At 40.8% G+C, this 17,299-nt stretch overlaps 3 protein-coding genes across 3 annotated transcripts; 1 reads left to right on the plus strand and 2 right to left on the minus strand.

The window, feature by feature from the left end:
• Positions 1 to 1,792: 1,792 nt before the first annotated feature.
• On the plus strand, positions 1,793 to 8,930 carry dnajb12b (DnaJ heat shock protein family (Hsp40) member B12b). Its single transcript, XM_058620176.1, has 9 exons — positions 1,793 to 2,130; positions 3,614 to 3,794; positions 5,320 to 5,465; positions 5,541 to 5,714; positions 5,830 to 5,900; positions 6,036 to 6,145; positions 7,278 to 7,450; positions 7,576 to 7,717; positions 7,812 to 8,930. The coding sequence occupies exons 1-8, from the start codon at positions 1,998 to 2,000 to the stop codon at positions 7,695 to 7,697; spliced, it is 1,110 nt and encodes a 369-aa protein (XP_058476159.1). The 5' UTR covers positions 1,793 to 1,997; the 3' UTR covers positions 7,698 to 7,717; positions 7,812 to 8,930.
• Positions 8,931 to 9,450: 520 nt separating this feature from the next.
• On the minus strand, positions 9,451 to 11,398 carry ddit4 (DNA-damage-inducible transcript 4). Its single transcript, XM_058621125.1, has 3 exons — positions 11,249 to 11,398; positions 10,601 to 10,819; positions 9,451 to 10,486 (listed from the first exon to the last, which is right to left on the minus strand). Exons 2-3 carry the CDS (start codon positions 10,782 to 10,784, stop codon positions 9,987 to 9,989), a joined length of 684 nt encoding a protein of 227 aa, XP_058477108.1. The 5' UTR covers positions 10,785 to 10,819; positions 11,249 to 11,398; the 3' UTR covers positions 9,451 to 9,986.
• Positions 11,399 to 13,426: 2,028 nt separating this feature from the next.
• Positions 13,427 to 17,130, minus strand: anapc16 (anaphase promoting complex subunit 16). The gene is made up of 4 exons (XM_058621126.1): positions 16,988 to 17,130; positions 16,118 to 16,272; positions 14,079 to 14,153; positions 13,427 to 13,989 (listed from the first exon to the last, which is right to left on the minus strand). The coding sequence occupies exons 2-4, from the start codon at positions 16,257 to 16,259 to the stop codon at positions 13,880 to 13,882; spliced, it is 327 nt and encodes a 108-aa protein (XP_058477109.1). The 5' UTR covers positions 16,260 to 16,272; positions 16,988 to 17,130; the 3' UTR covers positions 13,427 to 13,879.
• Positions 17,131 to 17,299: the final 169 nt, after the last annotated feature.

Below are 17,299 nucleotides of genomic sequence, written 5' to 3' on the forward strand. Positions count from 1 at the left end.
ACGCGTGGATTCAAACAGAGGAGGAGGATGAAGAGGAAGAGGGGGGAAAAGTGTTAAATGTAATGATGAAGCCAGATAATTATGTGGTATATTTTAAGGAAGGAGGGGGGTTCTCTCCTCTCCCGCCCACAGAAGAAATACATGGATACTTGCTCTGTCACGTCAACCTCATTCTCAATCTCAACCACCCAAAAAATGTTCTTCCAGAAATGATTATGGGATTATATAACATGCTGTAACAGCATATGCAAACATTTCATCACCCATGGGTGTCTATAAATCGACACACGTAGTCTACAACCTTTGTTATATTTGGAAATTCATGAAATAATCTGAAAAATAATAATAATGGCTTTCAGAAATATTGCCTTGTTGATGTCAACAGTCAGAGGAGAATGACCAGATGAGTTGGGAATGATAAAACAGCATGAATTTGCCACAATTTGTTTCTCAAATAACCACTTGTTACATTTAAGGTTTGCAGAAAACCTTGAAGCAGCAGAAGACTGTGTGATTGATTCATTTTAACTTGCTCGGCTTCATGTTGAATGCTGGTTCTGCGTCACCCTGTCCTGTTCTGTCCTCAATAGAGCCATTGATAATGTTATCAGTAACACCTGTCAAAAAAAAAACACGTCTGTGGCAGCCAGTGGCGCATGACACGCTGACGAAGCACAAACTTTTGGATGAACCTCCACGTGCAGCTCCCTCACGCAGTACAACTGAAACTCAGTGGGACGATCTTAAACATGCAGTGTGTGCACGATCTTAAAAATATCCCAGGGAATGGGCAGAAAAGGTCCAAATCAAGGAGAGGAAGAGGCTTTGCCTATTCACAAGCTGTGATGTGTGACACAGAGGGAGATTTTACAACTTCACAAAGTGCTCTAATGGTTGAACATGTGCAAGTAACTGTAACACTATTGCCATTTGATGAAATGTAAAGAGTATAATTGTAGTGGGTACATCAAAATGTCACAGGAATCTTATTATAGGTTTCTTTCATTTGATATTTAAAAAAAGACTGTAAATACTGACGTACTCACTGTTATATTGCTTTCTGCTCCATACTCCCGTACTGAATTGGGCTTTTGTCCATTCTGCATGGAAAATGTTGCAGAAAGACTGGAAACTAACTGAGTTAATTTAATGAGCCTTTTTCAAATCCAAACTCACGACATGCTTTTTCTCATACTCTGCTTGTAAATGTAATCTGTCTTCTGCTTGTGTTTAAACTGTGTAAATATGTTAACATGTAACTGTGTTTTGCTGCTGCCTATCTTTGGCAAGGACCCTCTTGAAAAATAGTTTATTGATCTCAATGGGATTTTCGTGGTTAAATAAAGGTAAAATCATAATAAAAAAATATATATACATATATGCAATTGTATCATATTTATGGCACGACCAAAGGCCCAAGAGAAGAAAGGGTCAGCGAGAGCCTCTGTATTAAAGTATGGTTAATATTTAATTTAAATGACTTAAAAAAATATGCAAACTAGCTACAAACAGACACACAAAACAAACACTTGAGGGACAAAAACTACCACAAAGGGATTCAAAATGACAATCACACTCATTTCGGTGTCTCCTTCTTTTCTGTGGTCCTGTTCCTAAGTAAGAAGCCGGCGGTTTGTCCCACACGGGGACAGAGAGACAGCTAAAGTCAAAGTGATGTGGGACCTGAGGAGCCAGTTGTACCAGTGCGGCGTCACCTCCATGACCTACATTTTGAAAACAGGCGCTTTGTCTCCATCTAGTGGAGAGATGCGGCGGCGCAGACGACAGCAGACACTGGGTTCATGTCGCGCACACAGAGCTAACCTCTCTTCAAAACCTCCAGACAGCAGCAGCAGAAACGCTCCCACAGCGGAGGAGTTTGTGTCGCCGACTCTCACTCACTGTATCATCCACATGACGGCATCAGCAGGCGCCTGTATTTACTTCAGGTCCAGTTAGCCACCGCTGCTGCCGCTGCTGCTGCCGCTGCTGTAGTAATGGAGGTGAACAGGGACGAGGCGGAGCGCTGCATTGACATTGCAACTGCGGCGTTAACCAGCGAGCAGCCGGAGAAGGCGCAACGGTTCCTGGAGAAGGCGCAGAGACTGTTCCCAACGGAGAAGGCCAGGGGTGAGTTAAAATGGCCGTGCAGGTTGAACAAGGGGCGCTTCCTGCTGCAGAGGTAAGAGTGCAGCATCAGCATCACCTGCAGCATCACCTGCATCCCGGATGAGCTGTGCTGTAGCCGAGGCTAGCTCATACTAGCTGCATGTGTGTGCACATTATAGCAGCAATGTGGTCATTTCACAAGCAGCCGAACTGCTCAGTTTGTGTGACGTCACACTGCTGTCATCTGTTTTTCTGTTAGAGATAATGCACCTACACTCAGATAAAACTACTTTACCATAACACACACACACACAGTCTGGTTTCCATCACTTCAGAGGACATTGCATTCGTTTTGTGGAAACTTACCTTGACCACAGTCACCACTGACCTAATCCCTACCCCGACCCTCGCTTTAACCTAACCCTTACCTCAACCTTTAAATATGCCTTCACCTTCAAATGTAGTAATGCACTTTACATAGAGTCCCCATAATGTGCCTGTGTAAACAGATTTAGGTCCCCACTACATTAGTAATACCTGTAACACACACACAGGTTTGTGTCCTTGTTTGCACACTGACATTGGCTTCCATTTATTTGTACAGCCCAAACAAACAAAACTTTAATCTCTAACCCTAACACGATTCAAATCATAATCCTAAACTTAACTGCTGGTCCTGACAAGATCAGTGTTCATGCCACTAAAGATCCTTACGGTCTTGAAGAGAGATGAAGACGTAATGAACATGCGTGGAAATAAAGTATCTTGAACATTTCATCACTAATGAGTTCAAAGTTGACTGAGAAATGACTGTTCTAAACCTTGTAGCTCATGGCCCTTTCATCCGCCCATCCATCCATCCATCTCCCACTTTATCCTCCACATGAGGGTCTCAGCTGACATAGGGCGATAGGCGGGGTACACCCTGGACAATTCGCCCGTCCATCACAGGGCCACATACATAGATAAAATAACCACCCACTCTCAAATGCACACCTTTGGTCAATTTAGAGTGTCCAATTCACCTAATCCCCATATTGCATGTTTTTGGACTGTGGGAGGAAGTCCGGAAAACCTGGAGAGACCCATGTACACACGGGGAGAACATGCTAACTCCATGCAGAAAGGCCCTTGTTTTCCGACCGGGTCGCAAACCCGAGTGTTCTTGCTTTAAAGGCAAGAGTGCTAACCACTACTCAAACACACACACACACACAGGCTCAGAGAAAGGAGGAGAGAGAATCCATAAGTAAGGCAACTAAAAACAAACATTAGAAACAACTTCACACAAATGCAAATAAATACTGACAAACAGATAAATATCCAGTGCTCCAAGCTTCAGTATTAAATTCCCAAGGCTGCTTCACTTCCTAATTTAAATATTTAATGTGCTAATGGAATCCACCTGGTTAATATGACTATCATCTTTCAATTACTCCCTCCATCCCTCTCTCTCTCTCTCTCTCTCAGCACTTATGTTTTCAATGTTTGTTTTATGTTTCAGTACTGCTGGACCTGATCGCAAATAATGGATTCACACCCAGACAAGGCAGTCACTCAGAGTTCAGTGGGAGTTCGGGGCCTCGGCAGCGTCAGACCGGCACCAGTGAGGACACGAGACCTGAAGGAAAGCCCTCAGACACCTCGAAACCCTACACAGCAGATCAGCTGGATGCTGTGAGGAGGTGAGGCTGACTCACGTCAGAGGAGTTTATTTTCACCTTTTACACCGAGGTTCATGGCTGCTGAGGCACTGACTCATTCACAGTCAGATTTACAAATACATGAACCCAAAAACGTAGCTTATTCGCTATTCAGTTGGCAGAATGCACATTGACATCTGGCAGTGTTGTACTGTAATGAAGCACAAATACTTTGATACTGTATTTATTTTTCTAGCAATTTTTACTCCACTACATTTCCTCTAACTATCTTTGTTACTTGTTTATACCAAATGAAATCAGAAGAAGAGTTGGTAATTGAGCTTTTTGAGTTGCTTTACACTATAGTTTTTGCCATTCACCCCACTTTCATACCCATTCACATGCTGCAACATGGGGTTAAGTGTCTTGCTCAAGGACACATATAGACTAGCAGAATACCACAACCTTCCAGTTGAAAGACAACTCGCTCTACCACTGAACGGCTCTTCACTTAAGTACAAACTTAAGTACATTTTATATCAGGAAATGACTTAAGATCCTTAAGTACAGCAAATGTCATATACTTTAAGACTTTTACTAATAATTAATATTATAAAAAGTGACTTCAACTTCTACCAAAGTCATGTTCTGGTAACATACTTGTACTTTTACTCAAATATCCCTTTAAGGCACTTTATACAAGGCTGACTACTGGTTAATATCTCATCAGCATTTCTTTACAGACACAAAGGTAAGGCACATATTTGGCTAAGAAAGAGAGTGTATAATGGCAAGAGAGAGAGAGAAAGCGCACTTGCTCTGCCCCTGTTGGGCTCACCTTGTGCCTTTTCACTGCGGTTGTTTGATTTCCTAAATATGTCACACACTTTCATCAAAGACAAGAGCCAGACTGTGAATAGTCAGGGTGTATAATAAACGTGTCTGTGAACATTATGTTATACAGAGAGGCAGAAACAGGCACGCATGCATCAACCTGTGTGACGGAGAGCACAGGAGAGCGTTTCTCCCCCGTATTTGAACAGAAAATGTGCAAATTCAGGGGTTTTGGCTGTTAAAATGATCAAAATGATAGGAATCATATTCAATAGGGCTGAGGACTTAATTGAAATTTTATCAAAATCGCAATACATCCATCCATCCATCTTCTACTGCTTTATCCTCCACATGAGGGTCGCAGGGACACATACATGGACAAACAACCATCCACTCTCACACCTATGGACAATTTAGCGTGTGCAATTTACCTAATGCCCATACTGCATGTTTTTGGACTGAGGGAGGAAACCGGAGAACCTGGAGAACATGCAAACTCCATGCAGAAAGGCCCTTGTTCTGCAAGACGCACACTATTTTTTAAAGCCAAAATGTGTGTAAAAATATGATTTTAGATGAATTATCCTACAGACAGACAAAAGAAACGCAATTAGATATTTATCTTAAACTGTTCACCCCTAACAGACAAGTAGACACATTTATTTTATGGTATCATATCGTGCGGTCAGGGGAGGGACCAACATAGAGATTCATGTTTTCTTCTTCTTCACAGGATAAAACAGTGCAAGGACTTCTATGAAATTCTTGGGGTTCAGAAAGATGCCCCCGAGGACGAGCTCAAGAGATCATACAGGAAACTTGCTCTGAAGTTCCATCCAGACAAGAATCACGCTCCAGGTGCTACCGAGGCTTTTAAAGGTAACCTGTTGCTGTTGCCTTTCATTCACAAAGCAGGACGCTTGGTTTTGACTTTTACTGTTCTATTTTCAAAAGCTATCGGGAATGCATATGGCGTCCTGAGCAACGCCAACAAAAGGCGACAGTATGACCAGTGTGGAGAGGACAGGAAGCATCCTTCGAGACACAGCCCGGGCAGCGAGAACTTTGAGCCAGACATCTCACCTGAAGACCTCTTTAATATGTTCTTTGGAGGAGGATACCCGTCAAGTAAGTCGCCACGGGTTGATTAGCCTCACAGCACTTTTTCATTATTTTATAATTATTTAATTATTTTATTTTTATATTATCGTGTTTAAGTGCTACATGTGCTCCATTAATGCAGGCAACGCTAACATGTACACTAACGGGCGGATGCGTCATCAAAGGCGAGAGAGAAGAGAGCGGCAGAGAGATGTAAGCGTGATGTCATTGTTTTGATGATGAAATGCTGCTGTTAAACAGCAGAGGGAGACGTTGAGTCACCTGTACTTTTACCCCGTGACAGCGCTTTTTTGCAGCATGTCTGTATGTGATGTTTTCTCTTTGCAGGGAGGTCTTGCTCTCTTCGTGCAGGTCATGCCCATCCTCCTCTTGGTTATTGTGTCTGCCCTCAGTCAGATCATGGTTAACAGCCCTGCTTACAGCCTCAGCTTCAGGCCGTGAGTGTGAACCAAAAAAAATCCCAGTTTACATAACACAATAAGCCTCATCTGCAAGATCACAAGGGATGTAGACGAAAGGTTATATTCAGTTTAAATATAAATCAGCACAATCCAACCAAGGTTTGTCCCATGATTAGCAATTGTTTCTTTTGGGCAAACCTTGAAAGATTAGTGAAATGTCAATATAAGGCTCAGTGATATGGCCACAAAGGTTATTATACTTTATTTTCTAATTATCCCTGTTTACTTTCATTAAAGATAGATTTTTGCTCTTGACTGAAAGTTAGAAACCATTTTGTTGTGGTCTTAACTTATTTATAGACAAAACAGCATAAACTTTGTGGACTGAAAGTAGGGTTGCAACAACGATTTTCATCATTTATCAATCTGTCAGTTATTCCTTCAATTGATCAATTCATTGTTCAGTACATATAATACTACTTTTAAGCGAGATGACGAATGAGTAGTGTTTGTCAGACGTGTCAAAATGGACAAAGAAACCAGAAAATGTAACATTTAACTGAAATCAGGGAACTCAAAAATAGTAATGAATTAATAATCCTTACTGGATCAAACTGCAGGTGAGGCACTCAAAGCTTGGGGCTCTTTACACAGCAGCCACTTTGACACGTCGAGCAGGGAAAAGCACACATGTTACTGATAATAATGTTGACAACAGTGTGAAGCTGAGGAAGCTAAATGGAACTCAGCCTAACATTCATTTGATTATTAACACCTGTGATTCTTATACTGCGACTTGTCCAAGATGGCTGCTGTGAAAAGGGCCCATTATATGCATTATTCTTTAAGGCGTGTTTGCACAATGAATAAACATATCAATACATATTCAAGTTTTGTTTTATTGCTATTGAAAATTATATTATTTATTGTTTTATTGCGCAGTGTTCGATAAACAAGTAGTTATTGATTCAGAGAGCGCATCTATTTGCCGTCTCTGGCTCCATGTGTCTCCCGGCCTCTTCTGTCTCTGTGTTTCAGGGACACTTTTGTCGTCTCGGGCCTGTGTGCGAGACGTTATCAGCCACGAGTCACGTTCACAAAGACAGATGGTGCCAAGTCTGCCGTCCCGCGTCATTATCAGTCATTATGACTTGTCTTATCTCCGCAGGTCGGCAGGTTACACACAGAAGAGGCTGACGGAGAACCTGAAGGTGCCATATTATGTGGGGGAGCAGTTCTCCAAAGATTTCAGCGGAATGAATCTGAAGAATTTGGAGCGCACTGTGGAGGATGACTACATTTCCAACCTTCGCAACAATTGTTGGAAGGAGAAACAGCAAAGTATGTTCGCCAGGCGGGGGGAAAAAAACAAGGCTGGTTTGTTTAATTCTGCCAATTCTGGGATAATGATTAAAAACTGACGTCCTCGTATATCTTTCATGACCTACTTCTGTTGTTTCCTGCAGAGGAAGGCATGCTGTACAGAGCTCGCTATTTTGGAGACACCGATCTCTACCAAAGAGCGCAGAGGGCTCGCACGCCAAGCTGCGCCAAGCTGTCCGAGATCACAGCCTCGCTACACGGTTGACGCTGCATTCATAATTAAAAGCAAGTCTCCACAATTAAAACCTCCGAACACGTTTTGTTGTGCATGTTTTTCTTTCAGCAGTTCATTATACTCTTGTTTTCTTCTCGTCTCTAGCTTCAAACAACACATCACTGGCTGTAAATAGATGAGATTTAATGATCCGGAGGCTGCAGACGACTCAGCAAGCAAGACACACATGAACCAGCACTGATCTGCATCAAAGTGACCACACAGAACTGGTTCAAACCATGAAGTTAAGGATGTGAAGTTAAAATATAATGTTAATATGTTTTGAAAAGAAAAGAAAAGAAAAAGCCACTTATAGCTTGTCCATCGCTGAGAACATATGGGTGAGAGAAACATCCATGTTTTGAAAGCCATGACTGAAAAAGTCTTTTGTTTTCGTTTGTTTTTGCTTTGTTTTGTTTTTATGAGAATGCAGTATGAAATGAGAACGTAGCAAGGTTAGATATTGTTCATCTGTAGCTTTCAAGCACACACCGCAACCAATGCTTCCTCTTTTATTTTACTGCAGTCAAATCAGTCGAGGCATCGAGTGTGTGGGGGCCAGATTTGCTCATTTGACTCTAAATGCACATTGTGAAACTATGCAGGAATAATATGAAACCTCTGATCAATTATACACTCATGTCTAAGGGTTGTTTGACATGTGAACACTTGAGATTTCTGCTGTGTGTGTGTGCGTGTGCTGTTGTATTTGTTACCTATTTTGGACATTTTCTGGCAGAAACACTGACCTTGTCAGGACCAGTAATCCTAATGGAGACCAGAACCTGGTCCTTATGAGGCAGAAGCTCATTTCTGAGGAGCTGGTTGAGTTTAGGGCTAACATTTGAATCGTGGTCAGGTTAAGGTAAGGCATTAACTGGTTATGGTTAAGGTTAGTGATTGGGCCTTATGTCCAAATGAATGGAAGGTAAGGCAAATGTTCATTTTAGGAAATGTCCCTTTACACTTTTCCTCCTTTAATTGTATCAAAGGTAGAATTTAATAGTGTACCGTCATATTAAATGCCAAAAGAAGGACAGATGTTCCGACCAACAGAGCGGGGCTTCAACCGGCTAGAATTTTAGGGCATTGCATTTCATCTGTTGCACTTTTTAAGTTATTTATTTTTTCTATCAACGTTTATCAAACAAAATCAGTAGAGATCTTCTCAATCTCTTTTTCCACCATGTTTTTACTCCTGGGTGAGAATAAATCTGGAATGCATTAAAATGTGTTGGCCATGACTCCTTTCTTTTCTCTGAGATGGAATGTGGAGACAAAAGCTCAGTCAGCACATTTGTGCTCTCTGAAAACTCATGCCGGCCGGCCCCTGCTGACAAAGAGACTGGGAACAGAGAGTGTGTCTCTTTGCACGTTCACATTTTGGCTGACGTGCCACATGTGCTCAGCAGCGTCACATTTCCTCACTTGCATAGATTATGTGGTCAGCTGGTTTTGGCAGCTGCTGTTCTGGTTTCTCAGTTCGGACTTGCAGTTCGTTGTTTTTGCAAGGTCCCGTTTGCGTCACTGCGCCACGACAACGTGAATCCCTAATGTGCCAGTCTGGTAATGATACCTCCCAACTGAACATGATATTTCTTGCTATTAATATTTACATGCCGGTGTAGTTAAGTCAACAAATCAGTATTGGATTTCACACTGCACGTGAGTGTAGTTTCAGGGGAACATCGCACACTTTTATTAGACTCCAAACATTTCCCATGGACAAGACGAGGCGACAGGGTGAATTGTTAAAAAAATAATTTATTTGTGACCATGAAAGTACAAAAATCAGTGCAACATCATGAGTATTTGAATATCAAATGAATAAAGTTGAAAGCAGAAGTGGTCTACACGGATACAAGAATCGTCAACCAGAGATTCCACATTACACAGCACAAGGCAAACCACTGGGAGGCCTTTGCTTTTCAGTCTATCAGATCCCCGTTATGGTTTAGGGGTACAATTCAGTTAACTGCCATGTAAAACACAATAAAATGAAAAGAAAAGGAAAGCACAATCTCAATGAATAAAATGATATCGCTAGCTGCCATCATGTAGTTTCAACAGAAACTGAGGTATGCATTTTAGTACTTGCAAAAATGCTATTAAACGTATATAGTGTGATGGTAACACAATGTAAGTGGGGAAAAAAAGGGCTGTCATCCACCTCAGGTACCATTAACTTAAACTAAGGTACAGTCAATGGGCAACTTCTTGACTCAGTCCATCCTCACTCTTCAGTTACATAGAGGAGGCCCTTCTGTTAGATTTACAGAATTAACATTCTTCAATAAGAAGATCTTCAGAACTATACAGTTTCTTCTTTATCACGCGGAAGCCAGTGCTTAGTTTGATAGCTTGTCTCACGACTGGAGTGGATGGAGATTTCGAGGTGAAGAGTCCTTGGATTTTGGGCCACAGCCCACCAGACTCCAGCCTCAAGACCAGAGTCAGCTGGAAGGTGGGGACGAGGTAGGGGTCCACGGACAACTGCCCTATGCTCTCGCAGACGGCCTCCTGCTCCACGCAGAGGTCAATGAGAGCCCCTCTTAACCCGCAGGGCTCACTCGCTGCCAGGTGAAGGAGCTCGTGTCCAATGTGCTCCAGGAGCTTCTCTGGGATGAGCAGTTTGGAGCAGCGCAAGGCACAGTCTGAATCTTTGGCTTCTCTTAAGCTTGTTGCAATAAGGTCCACTACGTCTTTCAGGATCAACTCCTCCATTGGATCGTAGAACAAATCATCATTGGAGGGAGATAAGTCGCTGGAGAAGTCTGAACCTGTGGTGAAAATAAAAAAAAGATGTTGGATTAGAACTGGAATCATGCATTTAGAGGTGAGTCAAATCCCCTTCTAACAAAAGGGTTGTTAGGTGTGTTTGAAGAACTGCTTACCCGAGTCTGAGAGATCACTGTTGCTGCTGTTGCTGCTGTCGTCCAGGTCAATGCTGCTGTTGGTAGATGTGCTAAAATCAGTGATGCGCTGCACCAGTTTGCCCCAGGACAGCCTCCTGTGGCTGCTCTCCACTGGAGATGGGGACGAGCCGCAGACATCACTAGGTGCTGAGAGAACAGGCATGTTGGTCCTCTGTGTAGTTATGTGGGCGACTGTTTCTGTGGAAACAAGAACAATGGATAAGATACATTTGTCCCTTTATGAGCCTTAAGATTTGCATTTACGGCAAAGAACTTCAGCGAATGCTTGCATTTAAAACAGATGATTATCAATAAATCATTTTTACATTTACAATGTTGTCAGTGTGCAACTAGAATAAATACATGGGCACTTTATGCATAGTAAAGGATATGAAAAATAGGATTTTTGCATTATTCATTATAACTGTCATATGCACAACAGAACAGCAGTTGTTAGTAAACAAATCAAAAAATGTTTAATTTAATTTGAATTCTAAAGCTGGTTTAAGAGTTATTTAGATACACAAGTCTGACGCAACAATAGCTTTGACTGAAGGAAACTGTTTAACATGTTCAAATGACCTAAAAGAGTAAGCAAAACTAGTAGAATTGAGACAGTGTACTTACAGCTTATTGTGAAAAAGCGCTGGACAAGTCCTTTGAGTACATTCACTTGTTCACTGCGGTGGTTATTGTCTGCAAAAACAAGTAGCAGCGAGCTTCAGCAGCCGGACGTCTTCAGTCTCTAAACAGCTGGCAAACTGTGAAAATCTGTCCTGCAACAAAGACTATATACTCGCTGCTTAGACACGCCCCCCGCCTCCGAACACGGCCAATCAAAAACGGAGGCACGCCATCTGACCTGTATCCTGCCTGGTAACATGCCAGCAGAGACGAACAAACAGGAGGAGGGGCAGCGGGGGATGGTGGAGAGCAACAGCAGATCCCAGTCTTATGGAAATGTACAGACTTGGAACTTGTCTGGACATGCAAGCAACATGTATGTGCTTTTTAGGTTTTTAGGTTTTTAGGTTGTCACCCAGGGATAAAGAAATCATTTGGTGCATATGTGCACCCACACCTATGATTGACACTTCTGAATAAAAACCCATGCAGGAGCTCAAGTCTCTGCTGGTTCAGTGTTGCAGTGCACATGACGTCAGTTGTTTTGCACAACCATTACATCATATTTTTTAGTCTGCCACACAAAGATGCAGAGAACACACAATCAGACGCATAACACAACGCTGGACAAGACGCAGGATGCAAATAAATTATATTTTAAATGCATAAAGATGAGCGATGGCTTCTTATGCGTTCATCCTCGGAGAAGATGACAATGGAAACTTGCAGAGGAAAAAAGGAATGCACCAAGACTGTGGCTGTTTTCTTCTCAAATATGTCCACATATTATCAAAGAAACACTGTGCTCAAATGACATTCTTTCACACTCTGTCATGATTTCTAGGCACAAGTAAATAACAAGAAAGCTGGAAAATGTGCAACTATGCCATGATAAACTAGATTAGACACACAAGCAAATAGCAAGAAAGCTGAAATATGTGTCACATTGTCATGACAAACCAGACAAAAACACAAGTAAATATATAGCAAGAAAGCTGTAAAATGTGCAAATATGCTGGAATGGGTTAGAAATACAAATAGGAAAAACATCTGTAATATTTGTTTGCAGGAAAATGTGTGACAATGTCATGATAAATGAGATAGAAACACAAGTTTATAGCTAGAACATGACACAATGGACAAAACAGACATGATAAACCAGACAAAAACACAAGAAAATAGTAAGCAATCTATAAAATGTGCAAATATGTTATGATAAAATGGATTAGAAACATAAGCTTATAGCTAGAACATGACACAATGGACAAAACAGACATGATAAACCAGACAAAAACACAAGAAAATAACAAGCAATCTATAAAATGTGCAAATATGTTATGATAAAATGGATTAGAAAAACACAAGCGAATAGGAGGAAAGCAGGAAAATGTGTGACACTGTCATGATAAATGAGATAGGAACACAAGCTTAGAGCTAGAAAGCAGCAAAATGTATAAAATAGACATGACAAACGAGACAGAAACGTTGAAACGTGTGTTGTGCAAAACAGGAGCTACTGCTGTGTGCGAGTACGTGTGTTTTTACGTGTGGCAGGGCCATATGATACTTGCCATACACCCAATGTTTACTCGAGGAACATTTTGGACTGCAGCCAGATATGTGCTACATACCAACATGTGAGTGGGATGGGCTGTTCTTTAAGTTGGGGAGGAAGTGAAAGACATAAACATGCAGGAACATTTTTTGGGGGGGGGGGGGGGGTGTTTACAAGCTGTGGTTACAAGCTTCTGTGGCTCTTGGTAAAGTTAAATCCTAGAAAGTGTGTTGTGAAATGAGGCGTCGTGTTCTGGACTCTGCACAAGGAAATGTAAGCTGCAGCAGCCGGAGGCGTGTCTTACAGTGGCCAGTGCCGTCCTGAGACACTCGCACAGAACAGGACGTTCTGTGCGCTCCCACCCCTCACTTGTTTGAAAACACTCTCTCTCTCTCTCACTGAGCAAAACACCAAGATCTGCACGTTTGCTCGCTGTACGTACACGTACACACACACACACCGCAGGGACATGACACAGAAACAATAACATCAGTTAGTTTCGGGCTTTGGCTTATTCAAAATCACACAAAAGAAGAACATGCTCAACAGGCTAGTGTATGAACAGAACAAAGACTTATTCTTCTATGTACAACATAATAGACATAAATAGAAACTGGCACATTAAATATCAAAGAATGACTTTATTCACAAGCTTTGTTTTCTCCAGAGATTCTACAAAGAGAAGAGGAGAGTGAACAGGCACCAGGTTTTCAGAGTTACGGTGCAGCAAAGTGGAAAAAAACAACGGATCTATTACATTATTTGTTTTGCCTGAGGCAAAGAGAAGGTGGCCTGGCAATGCTTCACTCGCCCAAACCAGAAGGAAATGTATTTACATGTACGCTTAGTACATACGATACAAAGATTTTCATTTGCCCTTTCTCTGATGAATATAAAGAAGTAAACAATGTCCGTACAAGAAAGAGAGGGCACATTCACATTTTAATATCTGCAGAGAACATTTTACACTAAGATAAACAATAAAAACCATAAGAGGGAATGCGATTTATTAACTTAACAAATAACATTCCCTTTTTATTTGGCTGGTTTATGATGCAATGGCATCAGAATCCCTTTATTTAAGATGGCGTAAATCCCAACAGTTGTTCAATCGGTTTGTAACGCCACTCGTCTGCTTCCAGCTCCTCCACTAAACTTGCAAGTTTCTCCATTCGGGACACTTGTTGATCTGGAGAGATGGAAACACTGAATCAGTGGGGTCGTCTTTATTAAATCATGTAAAATGAACAATTGTTGCACATGCAGCTGTCGGCTTACCGTGTTTCACCTGTTTCAACGTGGAGGCCACTTGGTAGCTGAACACGGATTCGCATAAAAATCTGTCAGAGCCGTCTTAAAATAAAGAAAACACAATAATCGAGATGTTAAATTAAAAGATTTCTTTAAAATTCTGAACTGAAACCTTAGTCAACTAAACTTTATAAATAATATAATGTGTAATTGCAGCCTTATTTAAAAAGACAAATAATATTATGACACAGACACATGAAAACAAAGAGGAGCAGCGTGAGACCCATAGCATCGCTGCATTGCTGGCCTGATTACACTGTTGGTTGTTTTCAAACTTGCAGTGCTCTGCTGGCAAACTAATCACTTTAATTAGAGTAGTTAGAGCTGCACGGGCAACAAAGGAGGAGTGAGGAGGCAGATGGTCTTTTGCTCCCGTAAACAAATCCTCTCTGTGGAGGCCAATGAATGAGGGAAGAGGGTGGACCAGCAACACAGGATTATAACAAGCTTTTAGGAAAACAGAAATTAGGCTTCAATGCATGTTCAAAATACACGTTTTTAAAGACACAGGCCTACACAGGCCTTTAGTAGCAATTATTCTGACTACTAAAATAAGATTAAAGATTTTGAAAAGTGAGTAATCAGTTATTTAGTTATTTTTAAAATAATAATTGATTAGGTATTCTTAAATGTGATCACCTTATTGCTTCTTTACTCTTTTTTTTTTTTTTACAGTAAACTGAATATCTTTGGTTTGTGGACAAAACAAGAAATATGAAGACGTCATTCTTAGGTTTCATTTTCAGACAACATATGGACTTTTTCCATCAAGATGTATTAGTTTTCCATTACGAACCCATGAGGGTTAGGGTTAAAATCATATGTTGATGTCATTTAAAGGCAAGGGAAAACACATTTCATCAGGGGAACAGACTGGAACAAAACAACACAATGTGGATTTACTCATCAAACATGAAATCTAAATTGTTTAAAATGTTATTCAAGTATAAAAGCAGAACCAAAAGCACTCACACAATGCTTTATTCTATATATGGAACTTGTGGGTGAAAATGTCATTATTGTGAAACACCACAGTTTTTTTCTCCTCTGATGACTAGAAGATAATAAAATCAGCAGATTTTTCCATGACATTGCAATTATTGCCAAGTCTGTCCTGCATTCGTCAGTCAAAAAAAATTGATGCTCAGCTCTGTGGCGTGGACAAAACTGTTCATGATCTGCAGCACGTAAGGAAAAACGGTGACGAAAATGCACGAGGGATACAAACAGTTCATGGCTCACTCATTAGGTCAAGTGTGCGCTCTCTGTACATATAAAGATTTCCATCTTACTATATTTAATCTTCACTTAATGGGGTCGTCTCACTGAGACTGTTTTACCAGAGAGATAACACTTATAAATAAAATGGCATCCATTAGAAGGCATATTCCCATCACAGCCAAATAATCCTACACAGCTAGTGTCCGTTTCTTGGAGTAAGAATTACATAACTAAATGAATATCAGCCAACTAAAGATCGTACAGTAACATGTGGAAAAATTAAAAAATTAAATAAACAACATTGTTAAATGTAGTGTGTTCTTATGTTAAAGTGAGCAAAAAAATTGATAGAAATGGGTTTAGGACAAAACACTCACACGTCACGTTTATTTGGCACACAAACAACTGCTGATGCATTTTGGCACATGTTTTTGTTTGGTTGGATTAAAAGTAGATGGTAGTAGTGGTTACAAAGCAGAAAGAGGTGTGAAGTAGTTTAGAAGCTTTACAGTGAATATAGTGGATCCATGTTATAAAGAGAATAGAGATGAGTATGAAATGTGATAATACCAATAAAAATTACAACATTGCAGCAAACAAAATGTAGCTGCTGAATTTGTCACAAGGCAGCATGACTGTAAAGTGAGTCTCAACAATCAAACACAGACATTAAAAAGGCAGAATACGTTCGACTTTGGTTGAATTTCAAACGTTGACTCAAATGTTACCATTGAAAAGTACAGTATTCTATTTAGCTTACATGCTGGGTGTTTTTTATGACCTACCTTCCATCATTTCACCTGCACCTTTAGGATATGTGTACAGGACCTTCCTTGGTGGGATGAGCTCTGAAGCACTGAATCCAGAGCCAGTCACCGAGCTGCCGCTCACACCTCCCGCAGAAGAGGACGAAGAAGACGCCGCCATGGTCTTCAGAAACCTTCAGAAACCACATACAAAATTCTCAGGAAGGCAGATAACTCAGGATTTGTTCAAGAATTGGAGCCAGAAAACATTTTCATACATATTTGTCAAAACATAGATATTTCAACAACTTGCAGATTTATTATTTGAAATACATCAGGTATGCCTACAGAGTGAGAAAATTAAAATGCACCAAATGCTATTTTTCCACGAAGCAGAGCTGCAATAAAATAAGTCTGACAGAAGCGAGTTATCAACTCGTCTGTTCATGCAAACTACCACACAGCATTTTATGTTGAGCATGAACACGCGTGTCACTTTTGAAGGGAAGCTTAGGGTTTGTAAAATGACATAATTCTGTTCAGACAGACTGCTCAAAACAATGAAAAACTGCATTACAGAACACTGGAAAACACTGGTAATACACATTAGGTAGAAGTGCCAAATGCAACCAATATAAATTTGACAGAAAAATGTTCGAAAATTGAAAGAATGCAGATTACGCCACATTTCTGTCCACAATATCCACCAAAACATGAGATATAGCCAGTTGACACGTGAGAATAAAACATGTAAACTCGATAGCATTAGCGTCTGATGTTAGCGAGTTTGTGCTAACCGACTGCAGCAACTACACGGTGGCTAGGAAAAGCAGCTATCCTGCTAAGACCAAATAAAGTCAATAACCGGGCGGCACGAGTGTAATTAGACACAGCGATTAAACAACTTACCTGTTTATGGACAATACGAACTAACTGTCGACGCCCAAGTTAACATGTGGTTATTTTTTTTAAATTTATATCCGTATCATTGCTTGTTGTAATGTTTGTGTTGGACACCTACACTTTATTTACGACAAATGCAGCATTTTACGATTGAATCGGCTCCTCTTCTTCTTCTCTGGAGTTTTACGACAGCTTGCCTCCGCTATGTTGCAACACTGCCACCCCCAGGCTTGATTTCACTTCTGTTACCTGTAACATATGAATTACATAGTCATATATTGTATATAATATTGTGAAAAAAAATATATAACAAAATAA

This window comes from Solea solea, chromosome 21 (assembly GCF_958295425.1).
Source record: "Solea solea chromosome 21, fSolSol10.1, whole genome shotgun sequence".
Classification (NCBI taxonomy): Eukaryota; Metazoa; Chordata; class Actinopteri; order Pleuronectiformes; family Soleidae; genus Solea; species Solea solea.